Below are 16,432 nucleotides of genomic sequence, written 5' to 3'. Positions count from 1 at the left end.
GTGTCAGTTAGATCAAACCGGTAATTGTCATCTGTGCCATTGATACGGCTCTGGACTTGTCTCAAGAGACTGTTGTATTCTCGGAACAGGAATACAAAAATTGTCTGAAAGGTCCTGATGGAAAGAAGTTTATCGTGATAGATGAAGTTCCAGGGGATGTGAAACCTGTATTCATTGTCGCCGGTACCATAATCTTGAAACAAGTTGGTGCTGAACCACAGAGTGTGTCGGTATGCTTCGAATAGTAAATGTGCCCTTTGCAATTCTGTACTTCTTAGGTACCGCAAGCGATACTTCTTGGATCCTGTTGGATAATTTACCCAGCACACTTCCCTTGTTCTCATTTTGTAATAATGCCTAAAATCGCGGGATTCTCGGAACATTTCATTTATCTCTCTGAGGGCTCCCAGGTTTAACTTCATTAACCGGCATGGTTCTGGTGGTGATGTTAAGACCGGTTTCATGGTCTGCTCAGCTTGAAGCCGTGTAAGACAGTGTGAATCGGCCTCACTCTGCCGTAAGCGATGGATCATGACTGCCTGTATAAGGCTTTGCCTGCAAAGCTCATGGTCAAGATTCGACCGAAGGGACGGGAGGATTCTCTGCTTGTTTTGAAGGAAAACGCCGAAAGCGCGGGGATCGGCCCGAATTATGGATTGAGGATCCTCCTCACAGTCAAAAGTACTTAGGATAGTAATCATCAGCTCTGCTGGAAGTTGATCGAAAGGGCTGCTGGAGGTCATGATGCTATTTGGAGTTTGACGGGGTTCAGAAGGGAGAACTGTACCGTAATTGATGGTGCAGACCTAGTGTATTTATACTGAAGGCTGGAGTTTAAATCGCTCAAGGTTTACTTTCATGAAAGTTTGTGGGCTAGAATGACATTATTTTCGCGATTTATCAATTACTTAGGCTGGCTGCCTGAAGTATATTCGGAACAGACGAATTGAGTTACGTCAACCAGCGCGGGGTCTGGCTAGATTCCACGAAGGCAGCTACCAATAACGACATTCACACAGGTAGCCATCGTGAAAGCCTCTGGGTAAAAGCTTATATTGGGGGGAGCGGGGGGGAAGGATACCGTGTTCTCGTTCATTAACTATGTTCACAGCCTAAAGCTTAACCTCATAGGCGTCGCATCCCCGTGGTCACACACGAAGCAACTGGTAACGCATTCAGGCATAATCTCTAATTCGTGAGCTTGATCTGTCATCTGCACTCAAGAATTATGGCTGAGAGTTTAGATCAGCAGAGAAAACTTACTATATTCTCAGTATTTGACAGTTTTCGTATGATGTCAAGATTTACGCGACACGCAAGTTACTTTCCAGGCTATTCCAAGGTTCAGCCTACGGAGCATAATGTTTCTGAAAAACAATTAACTCAAATACAACCAGTAGAGTAGTCACTCTTGGCCTATCACTCAAACCTTGTATGAGTCATCAGTCTAACAATCTGTTTGGTCACATTCACTCCCGAATAAAGCAAGGAAATTCCAAGATGAAAAAATATAGGTATCGGGGTCTTGGATAAAAACTCCATATTTCCATTGAATAAGTATGCCGAGCATCGGTCGGATTACTGATCTGCTTAGTGAGAGACCCGTTTCGAATCGCATATTGCGGCATGTCAGCAACGCGGCCGCTTACTTGTCTCACCGCAAGCTGACGGGGCTAATACACACGTATACATAGGTGGAAATGGAAATAACCAATAATATCCCAACTAGAAGGATGAAAAAGATTAGTTCTGTGGTAGAAATTCGACAATGTGTGTATATAAACACCCAGAGTGCCCTCTTCAATGGTGGTTTTAGTTCTTTGTACTGTCCCGTCAATCAAGAGAGAACCATTACAAAATGTCGACCCAAGAAACTGCAAAGACTTTATTCCTTACTGATGATGGGATTGAATTCGCCTATCGTCTCATCGGCAAGTCGAGCAGTTCTCAGCCTCCACTTCTCATGCTCAATCATGTCCGATCTACAATCGATACCTGGGATCCTGAGCTAATCAACAATCTCACTGCGTCAGGTCGCCAGCTTATAACCTATGACTACGCTGGCCTTGGACACAGCAAAGGTCCAGTCGCGACAGGTATCAAGGGTTTTGCGATTAATCTTCTCGCGTTTCTCAACGTCTTGCTCTTGAAGCTTAATGTCAAAGAGGTTGACGTCTTGGGCTTCTCAATGGGAGGATATATCGCGCAGCAACTTGCTCTTGATTCTCCCAATATCGTTCGGAAATTGATTCTCGCAGGCACTGGTCCTAGTCTTGGTGCTGGCTTGGTGCGTCCCATGAACGAGATCCAATCTATCGTCTTCAGCCCTACGCCTGGCCCAGCCACCATCGGTGCTTTCTTTCCTCCCACTACGGGCGACGAAGGTGCTGCATGGCTCAACAGGAGTACTTCTTCGCGAGCTGGGGTCGCTGGAAAGAATGGCGAACCTGAGATCGCACTGTTCACCACGGGAAAGCCTCTCCTCAATCTGACTCAGGCATATCTTACATGGGATGCAGATCCCCTTCCATATGCTCTTTTACAAACCATTCAGAAGGATGCGCTTGTTACTTGTGGCGATAATGATCTCATTGTCCCGACACAAAACTCTTTTGTTCTCGCAAGGCAGCTCCCAAGAGCCAACTTTATCATGTTTCCGAGTAGTGGTCATGGGCACTTGTTTCAGTTCACAAAGTATTATGCAGGACTAGTTGGAAGCTTCTTGGATGGTGATCTTCCGTCCGCTCCGTTCTCAGTCGGAGAGGTCTCTGGTTTGAAGTAATGGCGTTGCAATCGTTTATTAAGCCTGGTAGATAGACCAAGCAGGCAGTACCTTTGCCCTGATACTATTGATGAAGAATGGTCGTTAAGTGGATGTTGAAGAAAGTCATATTCAAGTAACTCTTTAGAGGTTCAGTATATATAGTGTTGATATGAATGAATTAAGCGCGGGATACTTTAAGCTTATGTCGCACTTGAGCTCTCGTGGTACTCTTGCAGTATCTCGTGATAAGACTATACTATCATTTTCCTACCGTCGGCCCCGGGCCCTCATTCTACGAATAGCAGCATTAGAACCTCCACCGCCTCCTGGTGGTCTACTAGACCGGGTGCCTTGTGGTGGTCTAGTGGACCGGGTATATTCAGGTGATCTGCGAGATGAGCCATCCGAAAGACTACTGTTATTAACAAATAGCCCTCCAAACCACTCCCAGAATCCCTCACGTTCGCCCTGTACATACACTATTCGTGGTTCAAGAGGTGGCGGCGGAGCAGTAGCAGGCTGAGATGATTGCGCGGCGGCCTGCTGTGAACTTGTAGATCTCGAACTTGTGGAGCTCTGGGTTGACGGCTTGGGCCTTAGGGAGTTCATGGTAATCGGTTGCCCGGCACTAATGAGATTCGAGGCGCTGGGTTCGGACGTAGATTGTCCGGTTGATTCAGCATCTAGCATGGAATGATCAGTTCTGGGGTAGCCTGGCTAAAGGTGTAACCTACGAGATAAAACGACAGCTATTGTCACCTCGGCTTCGACTGATGTGGGAGCAATTCGGGCAAGAAGTTCCTTGGCATAAGCTGCCGCCATCATTGCCGCATAGCCTTGCCAAGCATTATTCTTGTGGGAATCGGAATAGTCACATATCCCTCGGATCACCAGACATGGAAAATGATTCATCAGCCCTGCTGCTTCCATCTCGAAGCATATGGCCTTCGACTTTGATGCAATGAGATCTCGGATCTCAGCGTCTCTCATAAGTTTGTTTCCAGATGCGATTAGACCATAGTGTATCATCGGGTCATCCTCGCCTTCAGACCGAGATGGTCTCGATAGCAGCTCGGGCTCGTTGTCGCCACAGTAACCTTCGCACGGCAAATCCGATTCTGAAGGATGAACAATATCACTGCGGTACAGCCGGTCAGTACTCGGATCTGGCCGCTGGTATTTCTTCCGAAGTCTCGGTCGTTTCTCGAGTACAGTATCCAGAGCTTTTCGTAACTGATGTCCGTCGCTCTCATGACGCATCCTGATATTGGAAACAGCGCTTCGTAAAAGCGCGGGAGGTTGGTCGAGGAATCCCGTTGCCTCAAATTCCTTGGTCTGCATGACTTTGCCAAAGTCGTACTGGAACACGCCCCCGCGTCCTTCACCTGTTACACTGACAACCACGTCTCCAAGTCGTATATCGCGCTCAGCGCTTGGTGCAGCGCCCCCGATGCCTACCAAGAGACCGATTCTAATTTTCGGAAAACTGCTGACCATATCTCGAGCCACGGCTGCAGCTACGGATATGCCATACTCGCCATCTGGCAGCGTCGCAATTACCACATTATGGCTTCCTATTCTTCCCAATGTATAGACGTTATTATCCCTGTGAGCGACCCGCTCAGGTATATCATGTTCTTCGTCCAAAAACGCCCTGGCTGCGACATGTTCGGTGCTTAGGGCACAAATCCAGCCTACGGTATAGTCTTTTGGGTTCGCCATGACCAAGAAGAGGTATCGCAAAGGCCAGTCAAGTTCGATGCAGGGGATACCTCGCCGTTTTGCCGGATATGATAGACGTAAGGAGCAAGAGAAGAGGGTCTGGCTGTATGGTTCAATCGATATGTTCGTATAATACCTACTATCGGGAATGGAGTGGAGATGGAGAAGGTGAAAAAAAAACCAGATAACACGATGATTCGATACGCTAAGTCCATTAATAGAGGTGCAAGATTAAATGAAGGTCTGAGACGAGTTGCCAGAGATTAGAAATAGTTGTTCGGTAATCCATGCAAGGCAGATTTCCAGGACTCCGACGATCAGCCGCACGGGGGACACCACACCGAGCCAAACATTTGTGACGGGGCTTGCATTAATGGTGCTACTTTACTCATCATGATTGGCATTTCGGTATGTTAGTGCTTACTTCGTGGTTAGACATCAGGGCTAACAGACCCAGCTAAACAAGTACATTTGGAGAACCCTTCAGGCAGTGACTAGAGAGACCTCGGAGAGAAAAGTTGAACGATCCGAAGTTCGCCGAAATTCGCCAACTGAAGTTAATTGGTATTTTTCAGTGTGTTGGCTTGATATGTCTCGTTGAGATATCATAAGCTTTAACTATCAATCAATCACCGAAATTCGCTGGCGTTACGCCCATCGAGCTGTTGTTTTTTATTTCCCCTGAGAGGGAATGCACATATATTGCTGCCTGACAAAAGCAAAGCGAATGATGGGTGGAACCTTGAAAGCATTTCACACCCTCGGTGCCTGCATTCAGGCCTCTTAGTGGCTATCGTAACAACTTCAGCCCAGTTCGCGACACTGTGGCGGCTGATCATACCATATTTGGCAGTCGTACATGGCGGTAAATGACATTTAATAGAAAAGGTTGCCTACATTTCTCAAGGGCAAGGGCTAACACCAGTATCCAGACGCTTGATCTTACCCATTCCCTCCGCGATTGATCTCGCCGTAGCCATTGCCATCCCCGCATTGCACAGCACCAATGCCACTTTGGCAGTAGGTGGGTTCCTGCTCAACCCAGCACTATAATGAACCAGCTTTGCCACAGTGATGAGCCACTCCTCCAGAGCCAGATAAACCGAGTACTCGTTGTAGTGTGCGTGTACTTCGATCTGCTCCCACGCAAGTAGGAATACTTGGAATGCCCCTGAAATGACACCAAGAATATAGCCGATCTTCCTTGCGATGAATGAACCGAGGATAGGAATGCCACTAGCTATCCAAAGAGCGAACTTGGGAATGAAGCCTGGTATATCCGTATCAGCTGATAGGGGGTTTATAGTTTGGAATTTCAGGAAGCGGTGTATAGAAAAGATCCAGGTGATTAGTGATGCCGTTGGCGCCTTGTAGTTAGGCAGTGAATCTGGGCTATAAATGGTGGGCCATATGATGAACGTATACTCAAGAATCGAAGTGGCAGGCGATCCAAAGAGCAGCAGCTGTTCGACCGGGTGTCCGGTCTCACGATATTCCGTCCATGCCTTCTCCAGCCTCTTCAGTAGAGGCTCGTCTTCCGGGCTTTTGTTGCTAGATGATTCCGACGAAAAAGTCTGGGCTTGAAGTTGTCCGACAACCGGGCCCATATCGGAGCTGCTATCTACGAGCCTCTCAGCGGGGCTTGTCTCATCATCTTGGTTGATGGGAATGGCCACAGTCCTCTTTTTGATGCTAGGGGCATATGAAGTCGTCATAGAATCACTCCTGAGACCAGCCATCCGTGCAGCAAGCTTTCCACGAAGAGTATTAGGCTTGGTGAGCCACTCTGCACCTTCCATCTTGGAGGTACTCTCTCCCTTTACAAGCTTAAACACGATCGTCGCTGGAATCGCGATGACCAGACTAATCGCATCGAGGAGCGTAAGATCAGCTCCTCCACTGACTTTCCTGTACAAAGCGCTCAGAACAGGGATCTTGATGGTCTCGTTAATCTTGTCGGCAATCAACACGAGCAAATCGTTGATGTTGGCGAGAAATGCAATCAGCATGCTCTCCACCACATCAAGGATATACTCAAGAAGCTCAAATCCCAGCTTCGTCAAAAGAGTGCCAATGGATACTTCGCCCTGGAGGTCGATGAGATCCTTGATGTTGTCCCATAGGCGAGAAGCGAGCTGTCCTGCTTCTTCTATGACATCGCTGAGCCTATCAAGGATACGATCGAATGGCGTGCTTTGTTTACTTTCTCCACCTCTGCTGTGTTTTAAATGATAAGATCCGTACTGCGCCTGCGGTGTTCTGGTGTCCTCGTCCGTCTTGTTGATCTCATCCTTCGCACCAGTCTTTTCCCTAGCTTTCCTCCGCATCTCCTCATTCTTGCCAGTTTTAAGATCGTTCAGGCCTGGCGGTAACTTGCTCTCCTTGAGCTCTTTGATCTTGCCCCGCACCTTGTCGAAGAACGCGTGAGTCTTAATCTCAATGTAGGGTGTACCATCTGTGAGAAGCAGTATACCCTGGGTCGTCATGTTGGCGATCATGTTCTTGGTCTTGACGATATCACCCCAGTTAAAGATGAATCCAATCTTCTCTTTAATGTACTCCCAGCCTTTGACGACGGTGTCCAAGACCGTTTGCATAGCAGCTGCGACTTGAGATGCGGTCTCGAGGACAAAGTTCCACACTTTATCCTTGACTTCGACAACAAAGTTCCAAGCTTCTTTGACTTTCTTGACAGCGATGTCGACAACCTCCATCACCTTGTTGACACCGCTTTCAACGACTTCTTTGATCTTGTCACTAATGCTCTTGATAGCGCCCCAAGCACGATGGGCAATTGTCTGGAAACCTTGCTTCATCAAAGTAAAGATGCCATTCGCCTCATCATCAGCCATCTCGATTTTCACCTTGTGCAAATGTGAGAGCGTCTTAGCAGCTTCTTCAAGCTCTTTTTCAGAAAGACCTTCTCTCACAAAGCTCGATCCATCAGGGAGCTTCATGTTCTTGAGATCCTGAGCCGATGAGACCTTGCCAATGGTAGACCAAAGCTTCTGCATGGGATCTATCTCCAGTCTACCACCTGAGAAGATTTTCTTGCCTGGTGTTCCACTAGTGAGGGCTATAACAGGTGTACTAAGACCTTCGCTTCGGATGATGATGGTCAGTTGACCTGACGCATCGGTAGATACTTCTTTTTGGTCAGTGGGCGAAGTACGAGTCCAGACGCCATTGACCAGACATTCCACCGAAATTGAGCTGGACAGAAGTAAAGGCTCAAGAGCCATTGGCGTGCCATCATTCTCTTCGACAGTCACAAGGATAGTATGCGACGAGAATTCAATCATCTTGTCAGAATGAGGAATCGAAATCTCGGCGGGTTGTTGCCAAATTCCACTCTCAACACTCTGCTCAAACATCCTGATGGTACCAGTGTCATCAACAAAGAACAGTCTTTGTCCCAGCTTCGGGTTCCGTAAACAAGCAAATCTACCATCTTTGCCAACCTGATCTAAGAGTGGTATGAGAGGCGAAAGCTCAGCGGTTAACTGTCCTTTTCCCGGTACGGAGAACTCTTGATACGATAAAGCTTTCTCGGGGCTCAGACTCCAGATTGACAAATTATCCTTTGTCTGAGCAACCTGCATTTGTGTAGCATTACCAAAGGCGGGGTCAGAGCTGAGAATCGCGAAGGGAGTCTTGTCAACTTGGAATACTTGGTGGGCAGTTCTGTAGCTGAGACCATCCGCACCAGAGACAAGAAGATCCGTGAACCCGAATTGACTCTCAAAAGAAGCCAGCGTCGTAGCGCCCTTGGGCACTGGCTGGGGAAAGCTTCGCAATGTAGGATTCTCCTTGGTTGGGTTGAACCCAACGAACTTGAGCTGCAGTGAGTCGCTTTCCTCGTATAGAACGAAGAGGCCGCGATGAAGTGGTATATTGGCGGGGCATTTGTCAAGGACTTTAATCGCGTTGGTTGGTAGCTCGAATGTCTTTTGTCGAGACCACTGACGACTTACGGGGTCTACGCAAACGGCCCAGACGTCTTCAGTTGTCTTGCCGATGTGATTAAACGTCATGTAAAAGCATGGGTATGTATTCGTCTTGTCATTGCTAGATCCCTAGCTTTTATCAGCATGGTATTAGTGTATAGCAATGATGGCTCTTACAATGAGGAACTCTCGAATGTTTATAGGCCACTGTTCGCCCGAGTACAATCGACCGGTCAAACTCTCTGTCGTGTTCCAGTCCTGCCTTTTCGGTGCCATGGGTTCAACAACATATAGCTTGCTAGAGCCGTCGGTCTGTCGGGCGGCGAAGACAAGATGGATAGTACCGTCCATGTCTTGATTCACGGCCAAGGCAGTGACAATTTCAGCGGCAGCCACTCCAAATTTGGAGCTTAGATGAATAATTACGTTATCTCCCAATTCGTTCCTCAGAATCAACTGAAGCGCACCGTCATCGTCAACTGAGAATATCATGTTCTCGCCTACTTCATCCTGGGCGACGAAAAAGTCGCCTTTGAGCTGGACTTCACCTGCGGGGAACGCATTGTCCATCAGCTCGCAGCTGGAAGTGACTTTGGGCATTTTGATATCGTGGTGGGGAGTAAAATGGATAGCACAAAGCTGGAAAAGTGCATCAATGCGAATTGAAGTATGGGACAAGATGAGAGTATGAAAGGGTTGTCCCATTAGAGCACATTATGGAGAGTTGACACGTAATTGCCTCCATCTTGCTTAGAATGGTCCGTTGTCGTCGGCAACGGGGCATTCCGCTCCCAAATCAGTCTTGCGTGCATTATTTAGGCCTTAGTCAACAGGACTATTGATGTAGGTGACCGTGATATTGGTTTTGGCGTGCTCCCACTATAGTGCATTGGGAATAGCTGACAGTTCGGACCGTTCCAGACACTTAGTCACTTCGTAAGCGCAACCAATCCCCGGGCGACTTTGGTCTCAAGCCGTTAATTTGGCCTACTGAGCCCCTCAGCGGAACCAATTGATTGATTCGATCCTCCGGGCTCGCCGCTGCAATCAATGTCAGGTCTTGGCTATTCAGATAAGAGCACAATAGTCTGGGCAACTCTCCGTGTCCAACCTTTTCCCTCACCAATAACACTTGTTCACTGCTCCATCACCCTTCATGTCTAGCACGCTGCAGTCCCCTTCCCGCCTGGGGCTAAAGCTCCAAGATTATGACCAGGTCATCGCTCTATCTCAGGGCAACATCAACGAGACCTTGGAGCTTCACTTCATGCGCAACGAGAAACTTCATGAGTTCAAAGCCATGTTCCCAACTTACGGACTCAAGGGAACATTGTCCTCTCCTTCAGTGCACTTGATTGACAAGGAGAACGCTGATCAGGCCATCTTCTACCTTAATTTCGAAAGCGGGACGTATTACTATTTCGAGCAGCCCAGCGATACGCCCCAATATGATGAAGATGGCTTCCCTCTACCAGTTGGCCAACCAACACGTGTCAAGATTGATGTATCTGACTGGTCCCTGGCTTTCTTTGTGGACTTTTCCTTCAAGAGAATGGCTACCGTTCCTGATAAGATCAGAAACGCAATTGAGCTTCCTGGGTCTTATAGTGTGAATCAGCTGCTGATCGATTTTGGAACTCCTGAGATTCTCAACATTGCATGGGATCACTGCAGTACCCCGGGTGTACCAGAAGCCCAAAAGGCTACGTGCCGGGCGGAAATACGCATGTTTCTCGGTACGTACTTAGAATCAGTTCTTCTGAAAGAAAACGATCACAACATCCTCGGATATACTGTCAAGATAGATGCCCCACCAGATGGAGAGACAGTAGAGAAACGCCTCAAGGGAGTGTTCGAGAAAGCTCCCCATTTTCCTCCCACCTCAGTCAGGCTGCAGACTATCAATTATCGGCCTGATGGTAGAGAGGTCCAAGCTGGAGGTGAAAAGAGCCACCATAACGCATTTCTCTTTACAGAAATGACGCAGTTCCGAAAGATGCCCAACCAAGACCTTCAGTGGTCGGGCGATTGGTTCTACGGCGGGATCGGTGGTACCTTGGCGATGTCGCGACAGATCTTCCTTGACCAATACCTAGCTGAAAAGCTCCAGCCCGCTATCGCTGGTCCTTGGAAAATGGCCAACCACATTGGAAACACCTGCACCCAATTCAGTGACGAAGTCCTCAAGCTCGACTTCGGCGGTGACAGGGAGTGGATCTTGAAGAGGTCGCGAGACACGAGCTTGAATGTGAGGAGAGGTGCCGGGGTTCAATTGACGTACCATGACGTGGACGAAAACTCTGCGCGATGGGGGGATGACAAAGAGGAAAGTGTCAAGCCATTAGCTGCAATGGAACATTACTGGTATAACAAGGCCGAGCTCTCATGTGTCATCGAGCCACAGGTTGGCACTGGTAAGATCGTTATCACAGCGGATCTCAAAACAGATACTCAACGGACAGTCAAATCCAAGGTTGGATCATCAGATTTTCAACTTGTGTGCAAGATCCAATGGAGCACCACCATCGACCTAAGAGCGATTGAGACGGACGCGAAATTGTTAGTCGGCGTTGAATCAAAGAAACCCATCGTCAATGTCGACATTGTTAGAGATACTGCCAATGTTGACGGCACTGGAGAAGCAGCTGAGCAGTGGGAGAAATGGATTCAAGAGGCGGCAGCACATAGGAAGAAGAGGCCTTTGAAAAAGAGCATTGAAACTCACATTGAGATGTTTCAGAATTGGTCAGGGAACCTTGCACATAATTTGGAGGAGGCGCTGAACCAGCAGGGTCGGTTTATCTTTCCTGGTGGTGGAACTTTCGATATGAAAGATCCAATCTTTTCGAAGGAGGGAGATTTACTGATAGGTCTCACTTTTAGAGAGGGAGAATAGCTTTTACTGGCCGTACAACCTCAAAATACTCTATCCTTGGATAACATGTTTAGCAACTGTCTGGTGACTAGAGACTGTATATATATATTGCTGTCTAATAAAAAAGTAAGGCAAGTAGCCACTATAGCTATACGTATAGGTTATATACTTAGTCTGTAAAAGCAGGTCTATAATTTACTATAATTCTATCTTTAACTTCTGCTGTATCTGGCGGTTATAAAGGAAATTATATTCAAGAGTCTCCTTTCATATACTGAATACTGTCTTATTATGATCTTATAGATGGCTTGAAATTAAAGAGATATTGGACTTCAATGAACTAGAATAGATGTCCAGACTGTTATATGATAGCTCCCGAAGATACCCTTATACATATCTACTCAGGCTTCGCTCCTCCAAGCTTACCCTTGGTGACTTCCCATTGATGCTCATAGCCAAAGTATTTGGATGGCTTAGCCGGGTCCTCAGGATGTTCTGCCTTTCCAGCCTTGAAGGAAACCTTAAGATCGGGCAGATCATCTGTCTTGAGCAATTGATTGGGTACCTAGACCACCCTTTTGTTAGTTGGACTTGACCTAAAGGAAAGAAGGATACTCACGGCGACAGCTCTCCAATGGAGATGTTTGGTCATGTACTCAACAACATGGTCTTTTCCAAGATGGCTAATTTCCGCCCATCTGTCATCTTCGTGCAACGCTCGCTGGAGGAGCGCAAGAGTAACTGGTAGCTGACCCTTGGACAGTTGATGACTCTTCTGCTGCTTCTGGCAGTTCTCGCAGTTAACACCGTTCTCGTTGCCGCGAGTCCAGTAGCTAGAGGAAAATGTGTGGATGCCACCGATGTAATCGACGCTGAGCTTGTAATCCTCAGGAGATGCAGGAATGTCACTTTCCTTACCGATAAAGAAGTGAATACTGTAGCTGCCTCCGTTCAAGGCGAATCGATTGTAGATGATGTTGATGACATAGTCGTTGTCAAGACCTTCAATATTTTGTGTGGAACCAACCTCGTGGAGAACCCTTCGTAGGACTCCATATTTCTCAGTGAGGCGCTTCTGTACAAGCTCAAGTGGAGCGGTGCCAGAGGAGTCTGTCTCAGGCGCCAGGTCGGGATACGTGTATCCAAGCGTAGTCCAATCTCGAACACCATCAGAGTTCCAGTGGTTAAATTTGGTATCGGTATGGAACGGATAAAGGTTATCCTGGGCTTTAGGGTCAGTATCGTTTGTACGCCCAGTGAACCACTGATCCTTTCCATTGTTGTTCTGGTAGATGGCAAATTGACGATCCACATTGCAGTGATGGAGCCAGAAGATGGGGTCATAGGCAGCGGTGCCAAGATCTGACATATGGCCATAGGAGTTTTCGGCTTGGCCCTTCTTAGTTTGTTGAGATGGATCCAACTTCCATCCAAGACCTCCAACCATGACGTGGATATAGTTGTGGATCATCTCGAGAGACAGGTACCCATTTGGCTCTTTCAACCCGCTATGCGCAGTAGTGGCGAACTCGGCATAGTTATCAAAGTTAGACGGGACGAAGAGGCGACTGACCTGATCCAGAATCGAACCACAGAGGCCAGTGGGAATGTGATGCGTTTTCCCCTTTTTATCCTTGACTGCCACTTTTATGACTGCCCAATTGGGGTCTTGTAGTGCCCTGTCGACAAAGTCATTGTTTTGAATACCGGCAGCCTGTTGCGGTGTCAAGACATCTATGCCACCTTTACCATTACTAAGACCCCATCTGCTGGTCCCAGAAGTATAAGCCATCTGGAGGGATTGAGGTTAGCAATGCCCGGGGGCATGGTTGGCAGACGACTTACCGGGGGGTCGTTGAAGATGGTCCATTGTCCGAGACTAGACCGGTCATTGAACAGAGGGACTGAGCCTGCCTTCTGGAAGGTTGAGATGGCACCTGTGCTGAACTGATATAACGGATTGGACGTAGATACAAGTGTCTTGCCATCAAATTCAACGATTGAGACAGTATCGCCTCGCACAACGGATGGCACACAGGGATCGGCAGCCCAATCCCAGTATGGCAATCTCCAGCTATTAGCCGCTTCCTGCCACGCAGCCTGTTGATCGCCAGTGACCTGAGGCACGATCTCAGAGTTCATGATCTCCCAAAGTCGTTGCTCAAACAAAAGCACATACACGCGATGCCAAGTGGGGAAAAGGATAGAGTTATGCGGACAGTAGAAATCAGGAGTGATGTCTGATGAAGCGTAGTTAGTGGGGTAGGATTTGCTCGCCTCCATCGGGGCAGGATCATTGTCCCAGGGAATAGCAGGAAGACCGTGAATACCCGCGATCTGGAAGTAAGATTTGACATCTTCGAAGGAAATGGCTTGGAAGATCTGCAAGGCCCGGATGTAGAGAGAGAGTTGGATGGGGTTACTTTTTGCCCAGGAGTTAACTTCGGGGCGTGGATGGACTTGGCAGTCGGCTTTGATGCCGGTGATGGGGAAGGAAGAGAATCCGGACATTGTAAAATAGGCGTTTCTTTAGAAATCAAATAAATCGATTGTTGAAAGTGCAATGGGAACGGCTATCTAGGTAGGGCAAAGAGCAGCATTATATACCATTCCCAAGTCCTTTGATCCGGTGTATGTAATGATCACCACGTCGATTGACCCTTGCGTTCCATCACAAGCATATCTTACGATTTTTCCAGGTGGGGTAAGAAGTTCTGGATTGCTCTATTACACTGAAGTGAGATGGGCACAAACATGCAATCATTCTATCGAAGATGGTTGATAACAGGTAATAAAAAGTAACCACACCGACTTACGCTTCCATTCCGTAAAAAGAAGATCTAACCATTTCGGTGAGCGGGGTAAAGTTCTGGATCGCTCTTATCACATCGAAGTGAGACCTGCGTGAAGAGGCAATCGATCTATCGAACATGGCTGATACAGCGGTGAAAAAGATAAGGGCTACAAGTAGAAGATAGCCTCTTATAGGAATGAGGCTGCCTGAGCTCATGCATCCGACCAGAAGCAGTAGCCCTTTTGTGAGGCTAAAACTGTATCGGTCCTAAGTCGCTCGAGTGTGTGATGAGTGTTTATGTATGGATCTTGAAATAAGTACCTTTAGACAGAGAATTGACTACTTGTAGCAGTTGGGACTAAAGCTCCAGCTGCGTATCAAATAGCTCGTTTGTCGTCCAATTATAATCCTCTATAAACCTATAGTTTGACTAGTTCCCTCGGACGGCTTGTCCCGCTTCTGAACCTGGAGTTTCAGCTATTAACTAGAGCGCCATGTCTCGGAAAACAACCCGAGACCACAACGTATGAAAAAAAAATTAAATCTCAACTGCTGCGTTCTTAGAGTATTAATATAACCATTTACTGGTCTTGAAAAGTAGTTACTAATCTCGCCCGCCTTTATGTCGATGGTCTAGAATTGTTCTAAGTTTGGGGATTCAGAAACTAGCACAAACCTTATCACGCAGTCAAGTGACATTTCAATCTTGGGTTTCAGCCCGTGGCTTGATCCTGGTGTTGGCGTCGAGACTATTAGGTTCTCAGCCAGCCGTGTTCATGCAATCACTACATATTGTCACGTGAAGATATCGACTAAGTATATAAGAAACTAATTCTCCTCGAGTGTCTTGGGGCTCTCTCCAACTTGGGCTTTCGGGAATGAGTTATTTGATCTATTTTATTAGATTGCGCCAGTTAAGGAAGACCCAAGATTCAGCAAAAATTGTAGAGGTAGGACCCAGTTTGCTGGGGATCAGGGATGGGAAGTTCAGCTCTCATATAAGACGCCTTGTCACCATTTATATTGGCCCATGGTAAAGGTATAAAGCTGCTTGACCCTCTTAAGTAGGCATTAACAAAGCTGCCTTCAAAATAGAGCCAGAGTATAATAAGCAACTAACTATAAAGTTGTATATAAGATTATTAAATATATTGTTAAAATAAAATACTTCTATTAAGTTTAAGATACTTAGGGTAGTAAATATAATAAAGAGTTTAAAGATAGTAATTTAATAAGGAATAATAATATTTTTTAATAGTAAATTGCTTAACATGGATAATTTATTCTTTTGAAGGGATAACTACAGATAGTCTTGCTTTTAAAGAGAAAATTACTTATATTTATAACTATTAAAATTCTAGGACTCTCTATCATTAGACAAAATATCTGGCAGCTGCACTCATATAAGTGAGAGACCCAAAAGTTAGTACAGCAGGCATCTGTGAGCCTGTTTGTTCTGGAATCTTTGTACTTTTCACATTTGGTACGTGGACCACCTCCCATACCAGAGACAGTCTAGCACCACTGGCGTTGCTTCCAGCAATAGCCCCGAAAGGAACTATAAGGAGAGTTGCAGTAACAAGCTCTTCCCTCGAACAGGCTGGCAGAAGGCGTAGCTGCGATGTCAGGATTTAAGTCCACCTCTTCCATGGTATTTTTAAGAGATGCTCCTTCAAGAGGATCCAAAGTTCAGTTGTGGCCTATGGGATTGTTGGCACAGAGGCATATGTTAGAAGGCTCCATGCTGTTAGGCAGGTCTCCTGGTACGATGGTCAGAATACCAAGCTCGCCACGGCCGACGGTGTATATACCACGCACAGAAAGTCTTCGTAAACTCACGTCAGAATAGAAAGGCCATCCTGGTTGCCAATGGGCTGAGCACATTGTACAACAGGTGTGATAAGAGACGCGAGGCTCTTGCAGTTGGTTCAACGTCGACAAGTGTTGGTGGTAGTGGCTCAAAGCTTACCGCTATATCTGCTTCATTGGTGAAATAGAGACCCGCATGTTGACATCGGCCCAAGTCAGCTTTTACTGGTGGATCAGGAGGTAGTAGTGAGAAATTCAGATACTTGTTGTTGCAATATTTGAAGTTCGATGTGAATAATATCCAGTAAATTGGTTGCAGTATGTCTCAAGCTTTATGAAAGTGCTCCCTTTTAAACTGATACTTAATCAAAAGAACCAAAGAACCCAAATAGGTTTTCTGTGCCTACAAGACAAAGTGCGCCATTCTATTAGCTCGCTGTCTGAATTGGTTATCATTATGGGTTCAAAGCAGAGGACCAACGAGATACAGCGCCGTGGGAAATTGGACGGCGAGCTCAGTG

General features: G+C 46.9%; 5 protein-coding genes across 5 annotated transcripts; 2 read left to right on the top strand and 3 right to left on the bottom strand.

The window, feature by feature from the left end:
* Positions 1 to 1,858: 1,858 nt before the first annotated feature.
* Positions 1,859 to 2,782, top strand: FMAN_06784 (uncharacterized protein; the record flags this gene model as incomplete). The annotated part of the gene is made up of 1 exon (XM_041826390.1): positions 1,859 to 2,782. The coding sequence occupies one exon, from the start codon at positions 1,859 to 1,861 to the stop codon at positions 2,780 to 2,782; it is 924 nt and encodes a 307-aa protein (XP_041677458.1).
* Positions 2,783 to 3,031: 249 nt separating this feature from the next.
* On the bottom strand, positions 3,032 to 4,486 carry FMAN_06785 (uncharacterized protein; the record flags this gene model as incomplete). Its single annotated transcript, XM_041826389.1, has 2 exons — positions 3,032 to 3,447; positions 3,499 to 4,486. The coding sequence occupies 2 exons, from the start codon at positions 4,484 to 4,486 to the stop codon at positions 3,032 to 3,034; spliced, it is 1,404 nt and encodes a 467-aa protein (XP_041677457.1).
* A 902-nt stretch (positions 4,487 to 5,388) lies between these two features.
* FMAN_06786 (uncharacterized protein) lies at positions 5,389 to 9,033 on the bottom strand (the record flags this gene model as incomplete). The annotated part of the gene is made up of 2 exons (XM_041826388.1): positions 5,389 to 8,562; positions 8,611 to 9,033. The coding sequence occupies 2 exons, from the start codon at positions 9,031 to 9,033 to the stop codon at positions 5,389 to 5,391; spliced, it is 3,597 nt and encodes a 1,198-aa protein (XP_041677456.1).
* Positions 9,034 to 9,589: 556 nt separating this feature from the next.
* Positions 9,590 to 11,329, top strand: FMAN_06787 (uncharacterized protein; the record flags this gene model as incomplete). Its single annotated transcript, XM_041826387.1, has 1 exon — positions 9,590 to 11,329. The coding sequence occupies one exon, from the start codon at positions 9,590 to 9,592 to the stop codon at positions 11,327 to 11,329; it is 1,740 nt and encodes a 579-aa protein (XP_041677455.1).
* Positions 11,330 to 11,705: 376 nt separating this feature from the next.
* On the bottom strand, positions 11,706 to 13,819 carry FMAN_06788 (uncharacterized protein; the record flags this gene model as incomplete). Its single annotated transcript, XM_041826385.1, has 3 exons — positions 11,706 to 11,873; positions 11,928 to 13,100; positions 13,154 to 13,819. 3 exons carry the CDS (start codon positions 13,817 to 13,819, stop codon positions 11,706 to 11,708), a joined length of 2,007 nt encoding a protein of 668 aa, XP_041677454.1.
* Between the last annotated feature and the right edge of the window lie 2,613 nt (positions 13,820 to 16,432).

This window comes from Fusarium mangiferae, assembly GCF_900044065.1.
Source record: "Fusarium mangiferae strain MRC7560 genome assembly, contig: FMAN_scaffold002, whole genome shotgun sequence".
In the NCBI taxonomy this organism is placed as follows: Eukaryota; Fungi; Ascomycota; class Sordariomycetes; order Hypocreales; family Nectriaceae; genus Fusarium; species Fusarium mangiferae.
Note: the sequence above shows the minus strand (reverse complement) of the source record. Positions and strands in the feature narration are given on the sequence as shown.